The following is a 21,476-nucleotide window of genomic DNA, read 5'->3' on the forward strand; positions in this document are numbered from 1 at the left end:
AAATAAATTAAAAAAACCCTCCTTAAGGTATTATTTCCTTGTGTGAAAGGTTCATATAGCCTGTATTACTTTCTCAATGCAGTTGCCTAAACAAGGAATGCACAGCTCATAGTTCAGCTTACAGTATCACTGTATACTCCTTTGTGTATATATAAAAAGCATGGCATTAGAGGTTATTCTCTTAAAAGATAACTTAAAAGGTTAACATATGATGATGAAGTTCTACTAGTAATCTTAAGCTGCTAACTTTCTTCTTTTACTCTTATGATTGATTTATTGCTTATATTTCTTGGAGGGAGGCAATTAAAATTAATTGTTCATGTTTTCAACGCCATTTGAACTTCCTGTGCTGTGGAAGACTAGATTATTTCAATGGGTTTTGGTGAAATTAATTCAATTTTGAAATTATTTTACTGGTTTTTTTGCTAATATTTTTATATGACTTTATTTTAATACCATATTTTAAAATAATAGCATGTTTTTAACTGATATTTAAGTTGAAGAGAGCAAAATCGGCAAACAAATGGAGTGACCCTGAAGTAAACATTAGAGGATTCTAAGTGGAATGACCCTGAAGTAAGCATTAGAAGTTTCTAACTGAACTTGTTTTGCTTTTTTTTTTTTTTTTTTTTTTTCTCCCTTCTACTCTCCTATATACAGAGACCTAAAGGACAGGGAAATAAAGGTAAGTTGATTCCTTGTATTTCTGTATGAATTTCTAATATTGCTGTTTTTGGAAATTGATGTATCTTCAGACAATTGTGGGAAGAGAATGTAGCTATAGGATGTCTTTTTATTTCAGGGTGAGATGACAGGAAATTGTGTGCCAAAGTGTTATTTCCCAGCATTTTTACTGTGCCACAGTGGTATATCAATTTTAAGTGTTTTTATTTTGCAAATGAAGATTAAGGTCAGAACTTGGACAATAACATAGCTATTTCTTTTTTGTTAACTTTGTGATATGCTTGTGTAATCTCTTTAACAGTTTACCTTGGGGCTTTCTGTGCAGTGAATAGAATTGGTGTACTAGAATCATCAGGAAGAATCTTTTGAACAGCTTCCTTAGCTTGTGAGACAACAGCCACATGACTATTTAGTTACTCATATCTGTGAGGAGAACACATCGCCTTCCTTATTCTCAGAATTTTTGTGTGCTCTTTATTTTTTAGTGTCAGCATAGAGCATTTGCTCCATGTTTGTAGGCCTTCTGCTTTTCTACTTTTGTCATGTTTTTGTCAACATCTTCGTTTTTAAATACCATACTCAGTGGTGTTTCTTCTCTACCACAGATGCAAGGAACTAACTACTTAATATTCTCTGAAATTCTTGGCAAGGCTGTTGTAAACAGCATCTCAGATTATATCTTGCCTTTTATTTCTGGTCTGGAATTTGTTATATTTAGCATAAAGACTAATATTCTATTAGGGAATTATTTTTTTCTAATGAGTACACTTGTGCCTATTTAATTCTTAGGTGCTGAGCAAGCTGAGCTGTAGACTAGCATGCACACAGATACCTTCGTATGTTAATATGTGTGCAATTTCTTCATGCAGATAAACTTTTTTATTTTGAGCTCGTGTACTCTTCGCTTCCTGCTGCTCATTGTCTGAACTAATCTAATTGTTCTCTGTGAACTGTCATATAATGTTATCCGCAGCATACTTACTCTAGTATTCTGTGTGCAGATTATCTGCTGCTTATTACATATATCACTTAGGAAGTGCCACATGGTTCCTGAATCTTGCTGAATTTGTCCTGTTCCTTAATTTCTCCACCTCCAGAGAAAGATGAGCTTGTGTTTACCTCCTCAGACCTCCTCAGTTTGGTCATTCTTGAATACTTGTTCTCTCATATTCTAATTCGACCTTTTGCTTTCCCAAACTGGAGCTTTTCAATATATCTTTGTGTCTTTTAAGTAGTTTGTGTTTATACCTTCCGTGCTGCCTTTAAATGAGAGGAAAAGTCAGATTCATTTTAGCAAGTAGTTTGTGCTTTCACATTCTTTGAATTACCGTACCTCAGTTTGAGTGAGATTATTGACATGCATATATTAAAAAATCATACAAGTAGTTTTTGAACTATACTCTGTATATATGAACTGTAGTGGAAGTATTAAGCATTTCTATTTAGGTGTTATATTGCAGCTTGTTTAAGAGTGAAAATGCATGAGTCAGCTTTAACTTATTTATGTTAGCATATTTTTGTGTGCTATAAGTTGTAAATGATGCAGAATGTTTGAATCGAAGCATGTAATTTAGTTTGCTGTGTAAGGAAGATATTTTTGTATTTCTGAACTTAGATTTTTATGGAGTCCATCCTCTTAAATAATGGATATTTAGAAAACTATAGCGAAACAAAAAAATGATCTGCTCCATTCTTAAATTATTTGGTATAATGACTGTTTGATGAAACAGTTATAATTTAAGACTAAAGGGTTAGGAGATTGAAAATATTAGTGTAGGGTAGCATGAGTAGTTGGCTTTGGGTTAGAGACTTTTTCAAGAGAGTAAATTAAGGCAGTGTCAACAATCCTTACTGACCACATGTTAGCAGATGGTAATCTTTTTCAGGTGTTGTGACAGGTCCCAGCTTAAAGGAGCTTTGAGGGCAGATGTGATATTGAGTTAACAGACTAATCTGATGTTGACTCTATGCATAAGAGCAATAATATTAAAGAGGAGGGTAAAAAGGCTACTGTGTCTGGTAGAGCATCTGAGAGAACATGAGTGAGCAGTATATAGGGGCTGTATGCATGAAAATAGGGTACTGTTCATATTGGAGCTAAAAATACTATATTTGCAAATGGTATTGGGAGGCAACTTATTTGTATTGTCTAGTAAGATGCTTCTGATGATTTTTATTAGTTGATTATAAATTAGTGTACTGTACAGCTTCCTTTGACCAGAATTAGTGGGATTGAATTTCTAGTGTGTAGAAGAGTACAATCCATCTGTTGTGTCAGATATTAATGTTGGTATTTCAGAGACTTGTATGAGTAAATTATTGTATCTTGAAAGTTTTCTTATTCTAATTGTCAACTACCGTACAGTTGACATAAAACATTAGAACTGACGTCAATCAAATGATGTCGTATGGTGGAGTGGTGGTGGGGAGAAACAAAAAAAATCTCCCTTTTTTTCCCCCACCTTTCTGTCTTTGTTGTCCCAGTGTATCACACCTGTGATAGGAAAATGCTGACTGGTGTGTGTGTGTAGAAAATTTTTGCATTTTTAGTAGATGTAAATGTAAGTGTTAGGTTTAAAACAAGAATTAAATGTTTGTATTTATTTCAGTATTTATTCTCCAATTTAAGGCATAACTACTTCTTCTAATGAAAATTGTGTTCTCATGCCCTTGGCCATCATTTGTGCATTTTGCAAGCAGTTATTCAAAGGATAGTAGCAGTTAAAATAATATAAACTTTAAGCTCCTTTATTTGGTGATTTGTTTTTTCCCAATGTCTAATTATGTTGCATGTTTTCATAGTGTTGGCAGAAGTGTATGATATTTTCAGAGTTGGATTGATACAGATATTTTTTAGTAACCATACCTTAGCTTCAATTAGTATTCTTCGTCACTGGCCTGTTCAGTTGGAACAGTTAATGTGAAATTTTGGGAATGAGGCATGCATCTTAATCTCTTTGCTCTTGTTAAACATGTGTGTGGGCTACATTCTTCATTATTAACTCATTATGTAAGGTTAGAATGAAAAGCCAAAGAAACACACTTCTAGTGATGTTATTTCATTGTATTGTGTCATTGACTTAAGATCTCAATATGAAGTAAGAAAGAAAATAGATTTACAACACTATGTTAGTTGTAATGGCAGACCAAAAATGATTGTCTTAAGTGACCTTTAGATACCTCTGAAACAATAAACACAGCAGATGCATGTTTTATGAAGATTAGCTGTCAGTATGAGGAGATTAATTCTGATAGGGTTCTAGTCTTGACATGCAGCTGTTTATTTCTTTATTTGTGGCTGCATATTTTTAACAAACTTGTATGCCTCCATCTGTGTTTTTCATCATAACTAAATTATATTTGAGAATTGTGCTCTCCATGCTATTTGGTTAAGTCTAAGCAACGGACATGGCATAGACAAAAGATTTTGAGGCATATCCCATGTGTGACTGGGCCAAATATAAAGAGGAATATAGTGTTCCAGCTCATTAATGGTGTTACCATTGTGTGTAAATTCAGGATGATTAATGACCTTGACTGAAACTATTTAAGGGGGAGGGAGGAAACACCACCACCTAATATTAATTTAAATTTGATATTTAATTTAGAAATATTGTTCTGTCAAGTTTTAAAACACATTTTTTTCATCATTGCTGGTCATACTTAGCTGTAGCTAGTATACAATTGCACTGTGCCCGTTTGTAGTAACTGTATTGCCAAGAGTTCTGAGTTCTAAAACTCCAGGAAGATTTTCAAAACACAAGTTGCTTTTATTCTTCCCAGATACTTTTTGAAAAGAAATCTTCTGTTTGGTGTTGAACTATGAATTTTGAACGTTTTTTACGGGTGTCTGAAATTAATAATTTTCTTCTAGAATTTTCATTATTCTTTGCAATTATATCTTTTGTAATTTTTTCAACTAGTTTCATTCCCTGAAGGCAGTTTGTTTTAGAGGTGTTAAAGTCAAACACGAAAAAAATTCAAGTAACTTGGTCCAGGCACCACTTGGCTTGCAATGTGAAATTTGGGTGGCAAAAAGCCCCCAGCAGTGAAAGAGGAAAGAAAGGCACTTTCAAGTGTTGCCTTCAACAAAGTTTAAGGTTTAGTTACATGATTGCATATACTTTTCAGAAGCTTTTGCTAAAAGAGGGAAACCACTAGTCAGCTGGTAACTCAGTGTCTTCAGCTGTGAGGAAAATCGGCTATTTTCTTGTTACTTCTGCTGTCATGGTTTCTCAGTGCACCCTACCATTTAAAACTTGTTTGATTATTTGTTTGGTTTTTTTTCTTTTTCCACTGACCTTGTTTGATAAATAACCAAAAAATTGAATTCAGAAAAGCAGTACTTTATTTTTGCAAAGAGATCCTCATCTTTGAGTTGTATAATTGCAATTTGATGGTTCAGATGCCTGTTCTGCTTTGCACCATGGGAAACCAGTGGAACTTAGTAAAAATTTGTGCAGTTTAGCCTGGGGACAGGCAGAGTGACTCTTCAAGTAATTTGGGCAGCTGGAAAATCCCAGGTAGGTGTAATGCCTTAGATGAACTTGAAGGTAATAGGAGGAAGATCAGGTAGGAAGAGATTCCAGTGTATAGTGCCATATATGTTGGGAATCTGGATTGTGATCGCTTCTTGGCAGCTATAGCTCTTGTTTCTCTCTTGCTTTTTACCCTCTGCACTTCAGAGATGCAACTAATGCAATACAGTATAATATTTCTTTAGGAAATACAGATCAAAATAGCTCAATAGTGGTGCCCTCCATGATTGTCTTGGCAGGTAACTGACTTTCCTCCTGGCATGGTAAAGCTGTATGTTGCAACTTTCCCTGAACCTATTGAATGTGTCTGATCTGGTTGTTCTGCACATTTGCACTTGGTCTGGTACTTCTGGAAACGCTGGATTTACTGCCTGTGCAAATAAGGTGTGCCTACAGTGTTTCCTCTGTCTGTGGAACTTGGGAAAGAATAGTCAGGAGTAGTTGCCATTTTCCAGACCTCTCCTGTGAACTGACCAGGATTATCAATAGAATGAACTGTTTTCCTCAAATTGAACCAAGTCATGTTTAACAATAACGTGTTCCGTCTCAACAAAGCACAAGCAGAAGTATTTTAATATACAGGTGGTTCAGAACTGTTAGCTAGTTTAAAAGTGCAACATAGATCTTCCAGAGAGTGTACTTAATACGAATTTACTTTTAGTTTCAGTACAAAACGGTTCGATTCATCAAAAGGATGCAGTAAATGATGATGATTTTGAGCCATATCTAAGTAGTCAGACAAATCAGGTAAGTGAATATTATTTACTCTCTTTACTTTAGTTTGAGAGTTCAACTGACTTCCAGACTTAATTTTTGGATTATATTTCTTAGTATTACTTCCTTGCTTGAATATCCATTGAAATATGATTTTATATTGTATATTGTCTTATCATACAATATCTTAAAGAGATGAAGTTTTTGTAATAACTCTGGAAAACTCAGTTGAAAAGCATGCTATGATGTCTCCTGCTCTTGTGGTGGTGCTCTGACTTCAGAAGGATTCAGTTGGGAGAAGCTTGAGGAAAAAAACTCAAACCACGCAAAACCCCCAAAACACAAAACCCAGAACAACCCCCCCATGCCTTAAATTTACAATGAAATCAGTGTATATTGGATGCGGTTCAAAACAAGTTTCCTTGGCTCGGAGAAGATGCTAACTGCTTGGACATGATTTCCTTTGAAGTTGGTAGAAATACCTCAGAGCTGATGGCATGATAGGTTGAAACTTAATATTGCTACAGCTCGGTGTAACTCTTCTGGCAGGAAGTTAGTGATTGATTTTTCAGAGCTGTGAATTGTCTCTGTAGTCAAAAGTTAATATTCATTAAGTTTGTAAATTTTAAGTTGAAATCTTGAGAGTGGGAGAAGATGCAAATTATTAAAAGGTTTTGAGAATTTTACTTGCTTTTCCATTATTTTTTTTTTCAAATAATACAACATTAAGGAGGATGATAGTGTGCATTTTTTTCACCCAAAATTACATCAGAAGTCATATGAGGGTAATCCTTCAACTGTCTTGGAACTTTATCTTCTCAAGAAGTAAATGCTGAGATTTCACGGAAGTTTTGGGAATGGAATTTGAATTTAGCTAGCAAACTGTGTTCTCCTGGATCACAGTTTGAACTTAATACCCGTTCTCCATAGTGTAGAAGTGTTACAGTTTGATTTTTGTTTCTCCTGAAACAAAGAGGCTTCCTTGCATCCTTTTCACTATAATATCCTAATAGGTGTTGCCAATTAGAAGTGAGATATTTGACAAAAAACCCCTAAGAATATCAAAACTTTAAATCATAGTTGCAGCTATTTTTTTCTATATTTATGAAACTGCAGTTGTTTTGATGTGTTTTTTTTAAAGTAGCTTGTTATTTTCCTGATACTGTTGACATGGAGGCATTTTAAACCTAGTTCAGTAACTGAAAATAAAGATAATACATTTAAAAAGAAATGGGACTCTTAGAAAAAAGTCCAAGGAAAACATAGCCATATCTAACATATAACTTGTTAATCTTCTGCAGTAGGTAGGAGTGGTGGAACTTACAATGCATTTGTAGAATCCTTAAAAATATTTTGGACTGTATTCTGTTGTTGTGGGGTGTTTTTGTTTGCTTGGTTGTTTTTTTTCCTGAGCAAAATTGTCTGTATTGCTGATTGTTGTTCTATTTTTCTTGCAGAGTAACAGCTATCCACCAATGTCAGACCCGTATATGCCTAGTTATTATGCTCCATCCATTGGATTTCCGTATTCTTTAGGCGAAGCAGCATGGTCAACTGCAGGCGACCCTCCAATGCCATACCTGACAACTTATGGACAGATGAGTAATGGTGAACACCATTACATACCTGATGGTGTATTTAGTCAACCTGGGGCATTAGGAAATACCCCTCCATTTCTTGGGCAACACGGATTTAATTTTTTTCCTGGGAATGCAGACTTCTCTACATGGGGGACAAGTGGATCTCAGGGACAATCAACGCAAAGCTCTGCTTACAGCAGCAGCTATGGCTATCCACCTAGTTCTCTTGGGAGAGCCATAGCAGATGGACAGGCTGGATTTGGCAGTGATACTCTGAGCAAGGTGCCTGGGATTAGCAGCATTGAGCAAGGCATGACTGGACTGAAAATTGGTGGAGATATGACGGCTGCTGTGACGAAAACTGTAGGTTCAGCTCTGAGCAGTACAGGTATGACAAGCATTGCAGCAAACAGCGTGCCCCCAGTTAGCAGTTCAGCACCTAAACCAACCTCGTGGGCTGCCATTGCAAGGAAGCCTGCTAAACCTCAGCCGAAACTCAAGCCTAAAGGTAATGTGGGCATTGGGGGCCCTGCTGTACCGCCGCCACCTATAAAACACAACATGAATATTGGAACTTGGGATGACAAAGGGTCAGTGGTAAAAGCACCCCCAGCCCAACCAGTACTGCCTCCTCAGACTATAATCCAGCAGCCTCAGCCATTAATTCAGCCACCACCACTGGTGCAAAGCCAACTGCCTCAACAGCAGCCTCAGCCACAGCAACCGCAACAGCAACAAGGACCTCAGCAGCAGGCCCAGCCTCACCAGTTGCAGCAACAGCAGCTGCAAAACCGCTGGGTAGCTCCTCGTAATAGGGGTGTGAGCTTCAGCCAGAACAATGGAGCTGGCAATGAGAACTTCGGTTTAGGTGTTGTATCTGTCAGCTCCTCCCCTTCTGGTGTGGAAGTGCACCCAGTGCTGGAGAAACTAAAGGCCATAAACAACTACAATCCCAAAGACTTCGATTGGAATCTGAAGAATGGACGTGTGTTTATAATCAAAAGTTACTCAGAGGACGATATTCATCGCTCCATTAAGTACTCTATCTGGTGTAGTACTGAACATGGTAATAAGCGCTTGGATGCTGCTTACCGTTCCCTGAATGGAAAAGGCCCACTCTATTTACTCTTCAGTGTGAATGGCAGTGGACACTTTTGTGGAGTGGCTGAGATGAAGTCTGTTGTGGACTACAATGCGTATGCTGGTGTCTGGTCTCAGGATAAGTGGAAGGGCAAGTTTGATGTCAAATGGATCTTTGTTAAAGACGTTCCCAATAACCAACTGCGGCATATTCGCTTGGAAAACAATGACAACAAACCGGTTACCAATTCGAGGGACACTCAAGAGGTACCCCTAGAAAAAGCCAAGCAAGTGCTTAAAATAATTGCTACTTTCAAGCATACCACCTCAATCTTTGATGACTTTGCACATTATGAGAAGCGTCAAGAGGAGGAGGAAGCCATGCGTAGGGTAAGAGATGAATGTCATTACAGTAGCTCTCCTGATTTTTCTGACTTTGGAAACCTTGTTTTTCATACAGCTGGAATTTGTGTGCGAGTGTTGAATCGGAAAGTGGTGCTTTTTACCCAAGGTGTCTGTACTTGATATAACTAGCTCTTAATGAAAACGTTTAAGTTATTGTGGTTTTGTTAACAAAGGCATGTGTTTAACCACAATACTAACATAGTCAGTGTAGGGCGACTTCTGGTATGTTTTACCTTTCAAAGTAAACAAAAACCAAATTGAGTGTATCATCCATAACTGAAGTTTTATAGTTTAGATTCTTATGGGTTCTGAGTTTCACAAAAAGGACCCGAAATAAAACAAGCTTCTTCTCTAATTTAATACAACATTTCAGTTGAAAATTGTCTTTAATGAAATGTTAACATAATTGCTCTAAAAAGCAAGTTTCCCCCTTTATTTGTCTCTTGTACAGTCGTGAAACACAGAAGTGATGACTTGTCCAAAAAAGACTTTTTTGACATTTTTGATAGAGTGTTTCTATTTCTGCAAAGAAAAGTATACCTGTGATAAATCTGGAGAGAAAACTTAAGTTTTGGAGATATTTCAGAAAACCAGATGAGGGGAAAAAGACATTTAATTTCAACTGTTTTATAGTACTTGTCCACTTTGTCTTGTGTGTATGCACCCTACTAATAACACTTACATTTGTTGTTGGCCACAATATCTACTTTTGCTATATTCGTTTTTTTTTTCAGACTTGCTTGTAACTGTCAATATAATTTGTCACGTGGTTAGAAACATTTCAGGAACTATTGTACTGTGTGCAGGTATTCAGAAATGGGAGAGTGCAGTTTGGTGGTAGCACTCTCTGGTCACCCTGTCACGTAGAAGTCTAGGGTTTATGCTAATTAGTGGCCTCGTGGGATGTGAAGTCCTGAATTCTTTCACTTCTTAAAGCTACCATAATTCTGTGTAAGAATTTCATCTGCTTCACAGCCTCCTTACTTCTTTTTCATTTCTAGTACTGCAGTGGTTCCACCCCTCTTGTACATTCTTAATCCTTCTCACAAACATTGCATCTCTGAGAGAGGAGTGTTGTGAGTAGTTTTGTAGTTTTGTTGCACAACTCTGCAAGAAATTGTCGCGTTGGAAGTTTTTTACTGTTTGGAGGCAAGATGAGTATCCTAATTGGGCATGTAATGCCTTTTTGTTTTTTTCTTCCCCCCACTTCTAAAAAATTGAATATGCCCTAAATCAGAGTTAACTTCCATGCTGTCTTGATGATGGGAGGACAGACTGCATTCTGAACTAATACTCAATGTAAAGGGAAAAATTAGACTTTTTCAGGCTTTAGTAAAACTTCATTGTGATAATGGTAATGTTTCAGGACTAAGATTATGATGTTTCTCTGTAGCCTTCATGTTTCAGTATTTTCTAACTGGTTTCCTTCAGAAAGAGTCTACTTTTGTGAAAAACCTCATCAAAGGAGTCATAATTCAGACATGCCCTAGCAACTCATGGAAGTAACATGTTTTATTTGTGGTTTTGTTCCCTTGGTGGTAGATAAAAGCCACAAAAGGTAACAGAGAGGGGAAACAGACCATTCCAAGTGTTTCTATGTATGCTAAACTTAAAGTACCAAAATCAGCGTTTAGTAACTCTCTAACTAGATGACTGTGTTTATGCGTATTTATGTAATAAAGTAATGTTGTTTCCTTTAATATCTTCAGGGAACCATATAGTATCTGTATGACTCAAGTACTGAACTCTGTTTCTCTGTTAACAGTTACCCTTTTCCAGTACTGTGGAAAGAACACTTGTCAAGACACTTGCATAGTAGACATTGATTCTTTGACAGCATCATACAAATTTGGTTTGTGACAAATTATAAAAAAAATTACTTTAAAATTGCGTATCTAGTTGTGAGGTTTTCTCTTTATAGATGCATTTGCCTTAAGCCAATGAATGTGTGCTTAAAATACAGGAAGTCCAAATTATACTAATGACAGCTGCTGAGATTGTCTTTATCATTCTCTTTAGTGTTGATTTTAAACCTCTAAGTTTCTTCTTTTATCACACAGTATACAAATAACCTATCTTGAAATTGTAAACATAAAATTATTAACTCTTTTGTGATTCAAGAATAGTTTGGAAATGTAGCAGTTAGTATTATAAGCCCTGGTGTATAGTTAATTAGGTAATCCTGTATTACCTAGTGCCAGCTAGGCTTTTATGGAGCTATATTTAAATTCATACACTTCCTGCTGCCAGTAGAACTGTGTAAATTAAGTTCATGCCCATTTTCTGTGGCAGCTGTGGCAATCACTTTTGTTTCCAGTGTTTTGGTCATGAAAAATGTGCTTATTGCTGTTAATAAAATATTAATTGCATCAAGCAGCAGTAGTCATTTACATGTTCCTTAAAGTTCAGTTAATGTTTTGTTGTTGCATAGGTGGTGCAAACTTTTATGCAGCCAGTGATCTAAACATAATAAACAGCATATGATTTATGGATTTAATTTACTTTATAACTGTTCATCATTCCAGCTAACTTATTTTAAAATAATTCGTTGTAAAAATTTAATCTTAACAACTTGCAGGGATCAATAATTAATTTCCAATATGACCTAGCAGTATGTTTTATTAAAATATGGTGGTGTACTTACAAAAGTGCAATGAATAGTCTGTGATTAACATGAAACTTTAGAAACCTTGCCTTTTGGGAAAGGTTACTTGCAAATGAGGACGAATAGTCTCTTCAAGTGTAAATACTAGAACTCTGGTGCCTACCGCTGTTTGATATGACCCCAATGTGGGTGAGATGTCTACAACTGGGGTTGTAGGTAAATTTTTGCAGTAATCATTCATGTTTTTCTTATGGCTCAGGTTCCAGTGTCCTATTTAGCACGTACAAGGGCTGTGATCTTTTACCAAAGGAGCCAAGAAATTGGTGGTGTTTTCTCATGAGTTCTGTCAGTAGTATGTTGAAATAATCTGAAATTGCATTAGTCCTAAGTTTTGAATTACTACTTTGTGGTGTAAACCTGCATATTTATGTGCAGTTTATTTAAAAATGTGTTTGATTGTCTTTCAGAAGAAAAAAGTAGCAGTAAAATATAAAAAGAATGGAACAGAATTCTTAAAAATACTCCATTTAAGAGCACTTAATTATGTTAGGAAAATAAAAGGTATTGGAAAAAAATAAAATCTATGTTAGTAGATACGCAGCTGATCTTTAGCAAATACATCGTACAAAGTGAAATATGTCTGTGATTAAAAATGCAAGTGTTGGAAGACTACAACCTCCTCACGCTTAGGTGGTGGATTGTTAACCTGCAGTTGCCTGTTGTTCTAGGACTTTTCTGGGGACTTTTTAGGGCAGAATTCTGTTTTTGTAGCACATAATGGAAAAAACCCATCATGGTTCCATGTAGCTGTAGAATGCTTTAGATGGTTTTCTTAATGAGAGAGTTCAGAAAAGTAACTAGTTTTTACCCATGGGAGATGATAGAGGAATTAATTTTATATATATAGATATATATGTATTTCTATTTATGTAATTTGCATTTGGAATTTTTACTTTTCAGGAAGCCTTTAAATGACAGGTAAATAAACATTTAGAATGTTAGCTTTCTTCTATTTTAATACATATCTTCTAATAGGAATGCTGATATAGCTAAAATTTGCTGACTCTCAAAAGGAGTAATTGCATTTTTTTTTCACTAATTCTGATAGTAATGTAACTTCCGTTTCCTTGATAATTAAACTGTAATCAGGCTGCAGTGTTAAGTCATGTAACTCCTTTCCGCTCCAGGACACTGCTGACTTTGTGCTTGATTTGATATTTCTTAAAAATATCTTAAAAAGGAAGAGTGAAATGTACACACGTCTTCCCTACCCCCTCAAATATCAACTACAAAGTTACGATGTCAAAGTTGGGTTACAGATACATCCACAGTCCTTGTACAAGTCAAGCAAAAGTTGACCAACATTTTTAATGTAGTAAAATGATAGTTGTACCAGACAGCTTTTAAAAGTTTGTCTTTACTTCCAGAAGAGATTCAAAACAGTAAATGAGATGAGTTGCATAGTATATTCTGAGAAACTCGTATATTTCTGTATGCTTTTGATAGTGTTTCAAGGGCCATTAATTTGCAATTTCCTTGAGTTTGACAATTTCATTTTCGTAAATGAAAGTGATGTAGCAGGTCTTACTTCTGTTTTAAGAAAACTTGTCAAAGTAGAAACAAGATACATTCTTGCTTCTTTGACGATTGCGAGATGAATATGTACCCCTGGTCATAGAAGAAGAGGATTATTTGGAGCTAGAATAATTGTAGACATACCGATCCACAATTTATAGTGTACAGTGACACTTGCATGGATCTTGTCATGTTTTTCTTTTTGGGGTTTGAAATTCCTACCTGCAAAATGAAGCCTACAGAGTCCTTTTTAAGTAAAAACCCACCAAGTAGTGTATTTAAGGTCTCTTGACTCTAGAACTTGAAAGACCAGTTTCCCTTGTAAAATAGGGATCCTTAGTGACCCTTTTTTTTTAATTTTTTTTTTTTCTTTAGTGTTCTTAAATATGAAGGTAGCTGCCCAAGGTGAGACTTTATAGTTGAAATGGATCTGTGACAACTCTGTCTTTTTTAAATGCCATTTTTGAAGTTGTGGTTTTAAAAGCAAAGGAATAATTCTAAATCTTTTTCCAGAGCAAAAGCAGAACCTAAGTATACAGGAAAAAATTTTTCACAGATAGAGTAATCAGACATTGGAATAGGCTGCCCAGGGAGGTGGTTGAGTCACCTTCCCTGGGTGTGTTTAAAGATTGTTTAGATGTCGTGTTGGGGGATATGGTCTAGGGGTGAGCTTTATAGAGTAACGTTAATGGTTGGACTCGATGATCCCAAGGGTCTTTTCCAACCTGAATGATTCTGTGATTCTATGAATAACTGTTAAAATTCACACAAGATCCTTCTGCTTTCTGTTACGTCTCCTCAGATTGCATAGTTCTATTAAGATCAATTTGACTCAAGCACTGGTGCCTTTTTTTTGTTTTTTCTTTTTTTTTCCAGTTTATAGGGAAGAAATATACTTGTGTATTGCAAGGAAGTCACAGCCTGTGTGACTCTCCATGCATACTTCAGCTTTGCTTCATGGATTGGTACCACAGGTGGGCTAGGTAGCAGGTGAAGATTGCTGGTGGTGCTTGGCTCGAAAAAGTGGCACTTTAAACCCATACAAATCTTGTATATCAAATAAAGCTGTTTCTTGTAAACTAGGATTTGTTTAAGTTTTGCATCAAAATTGATTTGCTTTAACCTTCAGATTTAGTTAGTTGAAATTATATATTACAAGAATTTGTATTGGATGGTAAGCTGTTTGAGCCCAGTTTTTTGTGATCGCTTTTTCAATGGTCTGGTAGTGTACTTAATATTGACAGGTAATTATAATTATTGTTTTGCTTCTGTACCTGGCAATTATAGCCAATTGTGAAAAAGTAAACAAACTTGCATGTTCATTGCACTTTCATATAGAGTGTAATGAGAAACCAAGTTAAAACAAGGGAATATTTCCTTATGGTAGACTGGAATTTGAGTTATGCATGTGCAAAGAGCTTGAATAGTAAGGTTTAAAGAAAAATTGAGAAATTATTTTCCAGTGTATTTTGTAGTTGCTGCAGTGAATGTCATTTCCCTTCCAAGGCTACTGTAGATTCCTTAGCAGAGCAATTAAGTAGGATCATCTTTTTGTTGCCCCGGGCATCAGAGAAAAAATTAACAACGGCATCAGAATTGTCTTTCCGGCCCTTTTGCTGGAACAGTGATCATCACTGAATGCAACTTCCATAGATAGAGTTAGAAGCTCCTGTTGTCAGTCTTACAAAAGCTGATGTTATACTGTGAGCATTGTTAACAAACAGTGACAAGGATATTTTTTTTTATTTTTTTTATTTTTTTTTTTTACTTTTTAATGAACTTGCTGAAATGACTGTCTGTAGCTAATTAAAATTTGATATTTCCATGTGTAACAATGTACAGCACTGCAAGGAAGCACTTGCTACTTGTAGTTAGAATTGGCCAATCCATCACTGAAAGTATCCACCTGGGAAAACAAGACTGGAAGGGCTTTTCTGGCTCATGGAGTTCAAGCTTTGTTTCTGCAGAGTCTTGCCTTGTTGTTTGCTACCATACGGTATCTTTAAAGTAGTTTAGGTTTCTTTCCCCACCTCTGCCTTCTGAATGTATGTACCCTGTTGTTTAGTGTGCCGTGGAGTTTCAGATGTGGATTAAGTTCCTGTTTTTATTGTTAACATAATAAAATAATATAGTCTCTCCATGGTCCACTAACAGTGCATCTATCTGTTAAAAAGTAAATTTATTTACCTTTTTACTGTAATTTGTTCACATTTTTACTATTGCTAAGTATTTCAGAGACTGAAATATGTAAGATGCCATCAAAACTAATAGGAAGAAGTCCTAAGAAGTCCTAATAGTTAGAAGTCTAAGTCTTGTAGGTTTTCAGGCTTTCTTAATATTTATATCATTGAAAGCCTTATTTACTGTCTGGAGTTCAAATGATCTACAACACTATGGTCTCAGATGAATAGTAATCCATAAGGTTTAGTGGGAGAAGGAACTGCTTTGGAGTTATAAAACTTCATTTGGCTTCCTATGTTGACTTTGATTTTTAATTTGTGCCTTGTAGTTTTCATGTTGAGATAAGGAATAGAAGAAAATGTGTTTAGGGAGGGGGTAGCATCTCCATAGGAAAAATTTCTAGGTCCATGTTAGGCTTCTAGAGATCCTTCCCATCTGATCTGACCCTTCCATCTTCCCAGAAGTGCTTCTCAGAAAAATATATTTAAATATGTTTATCTGGTTTCGAGGTAGTCTCTGTTTGCAGGAGGTATACTTACTCTCTCTGGGTTGGAATTCAGAAGTGAGAAGTTATAAATGGACCTTTATTTTACACAGTTTTAAAGTTTCAGTAATGTAGTTTAGGTTAACAGCCATTGAGATCCTTGTCATAAATGGAATAAAATGTTTCTAGCGTTTTTCAGTTTTCTCCATAATCTGTCTTTCATTGTAGTTCTGAAGCACTAAGGTCAGCGCTTATGCTGTCACAGCTGTAGTGGCACACTGGGGTGCAATAAGCAGATAATGGCTGATGCCATTACTAAATGAGATTTCATCAACTTTGTGGCTTCTTCTCACCACCTCTACAGCTGTCTGCTCTGGCTATGCCAGGTGTTCTGCCCACGCAGCAGTCTTGGCAGAGAAGATGTGGGCCTGCGCCTCGCGTCGCAGAATGCGGTCTGACATGTTAGCTTACATTGCAGATGAGCGGGGCTTTTAAGTCCGAGATGGAATCGCGGTTTGCAGTGAAGCGAGTAAGATGTGCTGCTGAAGCTGCTGTGAGAACCCTGCCTCTGGGGAGAGAGGCAAAGCACACAGCTTCAGGCATGAATGTTTTAAACGTTGCATTAAGATGCAAAAGTTTGGGAAAATTTTAGTTGTGTGGGTTTTTCTTGCCAAGTATAGCTAACTGTGCTGGAGGTGAGCGTGTATGTGGGGAGCCTGCAATTTGCTTGTGCAAGTTTGTAATCCCGGATAGCTTTCAAAATGGACTCTTTGAAATGCTTATACCGCAAACTGCTACAAAAAAAGCAAAAGTCCTACTTTCAGGTATACCATTCCTCACCTTGAGCTTCAATTTGTGGAATCTTGGAGAAAAAGAAATTACAGCTGAGGACTGCAGTAGCTTGTTGTTGTTACGCTACTATTTACATTTTTGCAACCTAAACTGAGGCTTTGTAATCTGCCTTCTTTTTGACAACAGTCTAGAAAGTTGTGTGCATCTCAGTAGCTTCTTTCAGATCAAGGAACGTTTTTCTTGATTTGAATTTCAAAATAGAGATTTCGTTAAATCTGAAGACAAATTACATTGCAGCTACTTTTCAGCATGGGATCATTTGATTAATGCTCTGAATTTAGGGAACTGAAATTTGGAAGTAACTCGGCCTCACAGTTTAGACCAAGTTAATTTTTGTTTTTACTAGACTGATACATGTTTCTGAGGCCCAAAGATTTCTGGGTTCATCTTAACTTGGTTTGGTCAGTTTGTGTCGGAAGTTATGTACACCTGTGAAATCTGCTTACCCCGCGGTCTTTAACCAGCTGATACATTCCCACATTGTTTTAATTTGAATGGTACTTAATTTCCACATCCTGCTTATGTACTCCCCCTAAAGCCAGGTAACCTGAAGCTGGTGAGTTCTGAAGTGAAGTTGGCCTTTGGCAGGCAACTTAAATTGACTGGAGAAGCTTTTTATCTGGGAGCATTGCAAGGGATGTGGCAAAGGTTTTGCTCATGTGAATGTAAGAAATGAGTAAGAGACCTTAGCAGAAAGGGAGATGGAGTAGAATCTAGTCACAACCTGCTGCGGATAAAGTCTTCTCCTAGTTTGTCTATAAACATGGTTTATAGAAAAACGAGCAATCAAACAAATGCCACCCAAAAAACCCATAAGAGGGATATGGGAAAAAGGCAGTGGTAGCAAGTGGAATCTGATTTAAAGCTGTGGGGAAGGTTTTGGTTTGCTATTTATTCTAATACCACTATCCCACATTTTGAGTAAATTAGGCTTTCTTTTTGTCCGTTTTGCTGTATGTAGTGCCAAATGTTGCTGATAACTATCTGAAGCATCTACTGTTCACTTGCATTGAAAAAATGTCAAGTTTGTATGTTTGCTTTATTATACTTAACTATAAATATACTAATTTGTAACTTTGAGACTACGGGAACGCTGTGCTGGTGTTATTTTGAAGCCATTTTGCCATTCAAAATGGACTTGAAATTTATAAGATCTCTATTACTTCATCCACTGGAAGCAGATAGTCAGGATGTTGTTTCGTTTCTATTTTGAATTTTTATGAACTTCAATGCATCTTGAGTTCAAGGCTTGCAGGAAGCACAAGGCGGGTCAGTTTACTGCGCAGCAGTTAGCAATGCAGAGAGAGGCTTTCTAGACAGCCTGACTCAGGGGTTACATATGTAGTACTTGCAAATTGGCAGGAACGGAGGACTTTATGTGTACATAGGTAGTATTTAATTTAACACTGGCATTTTGTTAATTAACATTGCAATTTTGTAAGGGTCTACTTAATACTGCAGTAGTGTTTTTCATCACATAGCACAGTTCTTTTTTTCAGTCGAAGTCTGCTAATAGTAGAGAAATAATGTGAGATATACATGAGCAGGCTATTTTTGCATGCCTTACATGCATAGTGAGGCATGAGGCCAGTGATCATCTGTTTTCAGCCTAGACTTGCACTGTTAACATACTTGTTTGTATTAATGACTGATACTATCAGTCTTGATTTTAAAAACAGTATCTTACCATGAAAGTATTAGCCATGTCTCTTTGAACTAGAAGAAAAATGATTTCTAGCAAAACAGTGCACGTGTCACTCTTGCTTTAAATACACTGAAATTTTGCCCTAGAGAATGTCCAATCTTAGCTCTGCAGCTGCTTGAACCAAGCTTATTCTGACCAAGAACTCTGTATGAGCTTTACTACTTTGGGGTTAATCTTGAAGCAATCTGGAGGTCTGTCTTGGAGAGGACCAGATCATCAGCTGTGCTCTCTTAACTAGTATAGATGTTATATAGTTCTGCTTTCATTCCAGAATTTATTTGGATTCATATGCTAATTTTTACTTTTCATAAACAGTTTTAGCGTAATAAAGTTTCAGTGTGGTATCAGATACAGTGGTTTTGAAATCATTGTTCAAATGCCTCCTGGTTTATTTTGTTTTTCTCTGTGTTTATGTTCCATTTATAACATGCTGTGTAATGCAATAATAATAAAAATACTGGAAATTAATTTTTGTTCTCTTCTAAATGGAGGAGGGAACCTATCTTTCTTCCATGAAGATATTTTAAAACATTTATATAGTGTGTTCAGTAGTACATACTAAGAAAGGAAAATTCTTAGTTTCTCAGAATCAAACTACAGTGCCTTTTGACAGTCTAGAAGGTATATAATGAAGGTAACGAGATGTAGTTTATTGATTTGTTTTTTCCTAGAGGTACTCATAATGCTTAAGTGTATGTATTTCTTTAACAGAGAAAATGGATTATAATGATAAAGCACTAAAAATGTTATTTACTCTGTTAGACTTGTAATACAGAGGAATAATTCAGAGTTCTTAGTCCCCAATAGAGATACAGTCCAATTCATATTTTAGTCCTTAACTGTACAGTGTTGTGTATCATTGTTTGTATCACACAGATGCTGTTACACACCTTGTTCCTTTACACGAAATGCAACTTCTCAGAGTGCTGTGAGGACTTGTAGTGAATATAGTCTTCACTAGAGCTCAAGCTGGCATTCCCCAGACATTCATACCTCTGCTGGTTTTGCATTTTGTTATTAGAAGCAATTTCTACAAAAAGTATGGATGGCTATTAAAAAATAGTTTTCTTGCTTTTAATATTTTTCTTGCCATTGAGTAACGTGTGGAGGAGGAGGTACTGGACCAACTTTTTGCCTTTTGATCATAAGCACATGGAAACATTTTATTATAGGAGCTTTGAGTGAGGTATCTGGGAATATCATCTTTAATTTCTCAGGATTATAATGGATGGAGAGTAGAATATTTAAATATTCATGCAAAGGATTTGTTGTCAAGTTACGCATAAAATTTTTGGTACCTCTTGCCTTGTTTGTAGGTCTATTGGTCACCTTACTAGGGTCACTGTGTGCAATGCATTTTATTGGAAGTGATATAAAAGTAACATTGTTAAACCTTTCTTTTAAAGCTGTTTTTTTTTTTTAACATATTTGCCTTTGACATGTATTTCTGTGTTTCTTTTTAAGAAGTTGACTTGAACTAGATTATTTTATGTTCCTGGAAAAAAAGTGAAGCTTTTTCCTTGAAAACTTTTTGCCTGATTTAGAGATATTGCAAGCAATGCAACTGCTCTAATGAAGGGATAGCAGATAATATGGAGCTGTGTGTATTAACATGATTTTCCTTTTTGTTTTTGTTTTTTTTTTCAGGAGAGAAATAGAAACAAACAATAACTATATGGAGATGTCCTACTAGAATTACAACACTAATGATGTAGACTTTGGAAATGCCTAATATGTCTAAGAAGACGTTATTAAAGCTTTTTTCTGCTTAAGGTGACATCTTTGAACACTTTAACACGAAATTGACTCTTCTTGTAATGGTTCTCATCAGTGCATCTGCCCTTATACTCTCTCACCAAACACACTTGAGAACTGTACCTTCGTCAAGCACTTTCTGTCCTGAAGCTTTTACCAGTATCTGCTGTCTTTTGTATTTATGCATCCTAGCTAAGGCACAGGAGACCGAACGAATGCAAGGATTCATTAATTCTTTGAATTTGTTAAATACTAACATTTAACCATTAGAGGTGGTTCAATGATGTGAGATTCACATTGCTTCGACTTAATTTTTTCTTTGTTGTAGTTTTTTTAATTGTCAGTTTTTAGCTATTCAACAGATTAAAAGCAAATCATGCCATATTTAGTCCTGGAGTAAAACTCAAGTCTAAATGTTCATGTGAAAATTATTGTAGTAATCTTTTAATATGGCAAAGCAACTTTAAGCTGCAGTTTAGCCAAATGAAACGTAACATAAAAGTATATTAGAATGACATTTCCCTTGTTTCAAACTGTTTGGTGTAAGAGAATATTAATATGCAGCTTGGTGGATACCACCAGTTAATGCACATTTCTTTATTTTTTTTTTCTGTAACATGTATACTGAAAAAGTGCATTTGTCTGAGGAACTGTTTGTTTGCTACCACTCAATGAATCTCAGTTTTGAGTAAATGTACCTCAGTCTAAATCAGACTTTTTATGACCTTTATAACTACATTTAAAATAATCTTTAATTCCTATTTCTGGGTGTTTGCAAGCCTGACAGATTGCTATCATGAAAGTGAAAATTTACTCCTCTAGGTGATTCACTAGCTAAATAAACATAATTCTTGTTTAGCAAGCATATACTGTTTCTCAAATTTTTTTGTTTCATTGTCCCAACATCCAGGTGTTTTTTCCTCTGTTTGAAAACCTTTTGAGAAAAATACTTTGATCCATGGAGATGACATACTTGTAGCCACATTAACATGATTTTTGTTAGAACCATGCAACAAGAATTTTAGAATACATATTAGACTGGTTAATTCTATACTAGTTTTTAACTTCTAAAAAGTCTATCTTTTGTTTCAATTTATATCTGCTGGAAGAAAATATTGAAAAAATGTTAAGCGGGTGTATTGACTGTACAAAATCCTGAACAGCCTGTACCAAACTCCAGGGATAGCTTTCTCTTTTTAGAACGGCAATGTAGAAGTCAGTTGTGTTATACTCAAAATAGCAATGCCACATATTATTTGAATATGTTTCATGCATTACTGTCTGACACAGATGTTTATGTTATGTTTCGAGTTGTTAA

General features: G+C 35.9%; 1 protein-coding gene across 1 annotated transcript; it reads left to right on the forward strand.

The window, feature by feature from the left end:
* The first annotated feature begins 663 nt into the window (after positions 1-663).
* YTHDF3 (YTH domain family, member 3) lies at positions 664-21,025 on the forward strand. The gene is made up of 4 exons (XM_009872005.1): positions 664-685; positions 5,884-5,969; positions 7,394-8,986; positions 20,051-21,025. The coding sequence occupies exons 3-4, from the start codon at positions 7,412-7,414 to the stop codon at positions 20,072-20,074; spliced, it is 1,599 nt and encodes a 532-aa protein (XP_009870307.1). The 5' UTR covers positions 664-685; positions 5,884-5,969; positions 7,394-7,411; the 3' UTR covers positions 20,075-21,025.
* The last annotated feature ends 451 nt before the right edge of the window (positions 21,026-21,476 follow it).

Source organism: Apaloderma vittatum, unplaced genomic scaffold (genome assembly GCF_000703405.1).
Source record: "Apaloderma vittatum isolate BGI_N311 unplaced genomic scaffold, ASM70340v1 scaffold3166, whole genome shotgun sequence".
NCBI classification, from domain to species: Eukaryota; Metazoa; Chordata; class Aves; order Trogoniformes; family Trogonidae; genus Apaloderma; species Apaloderma vittatum.

Coding starts and splice junctions, on each gene's coding strand:
- YTHDF3 (XM_009872005.1), top strand. CDS start 7,412: ATGTCAGACCCGTATATGCCTAGTTATTATGCTCCATCCATTGGATTT. Junction 8,987..20,050: donor AGGAGGAAGCCATGCGTAGG/GTAAGAGATGAA, acceptor TTTTTTTTTCAG/GAGAGAAATAGAAACAAACA.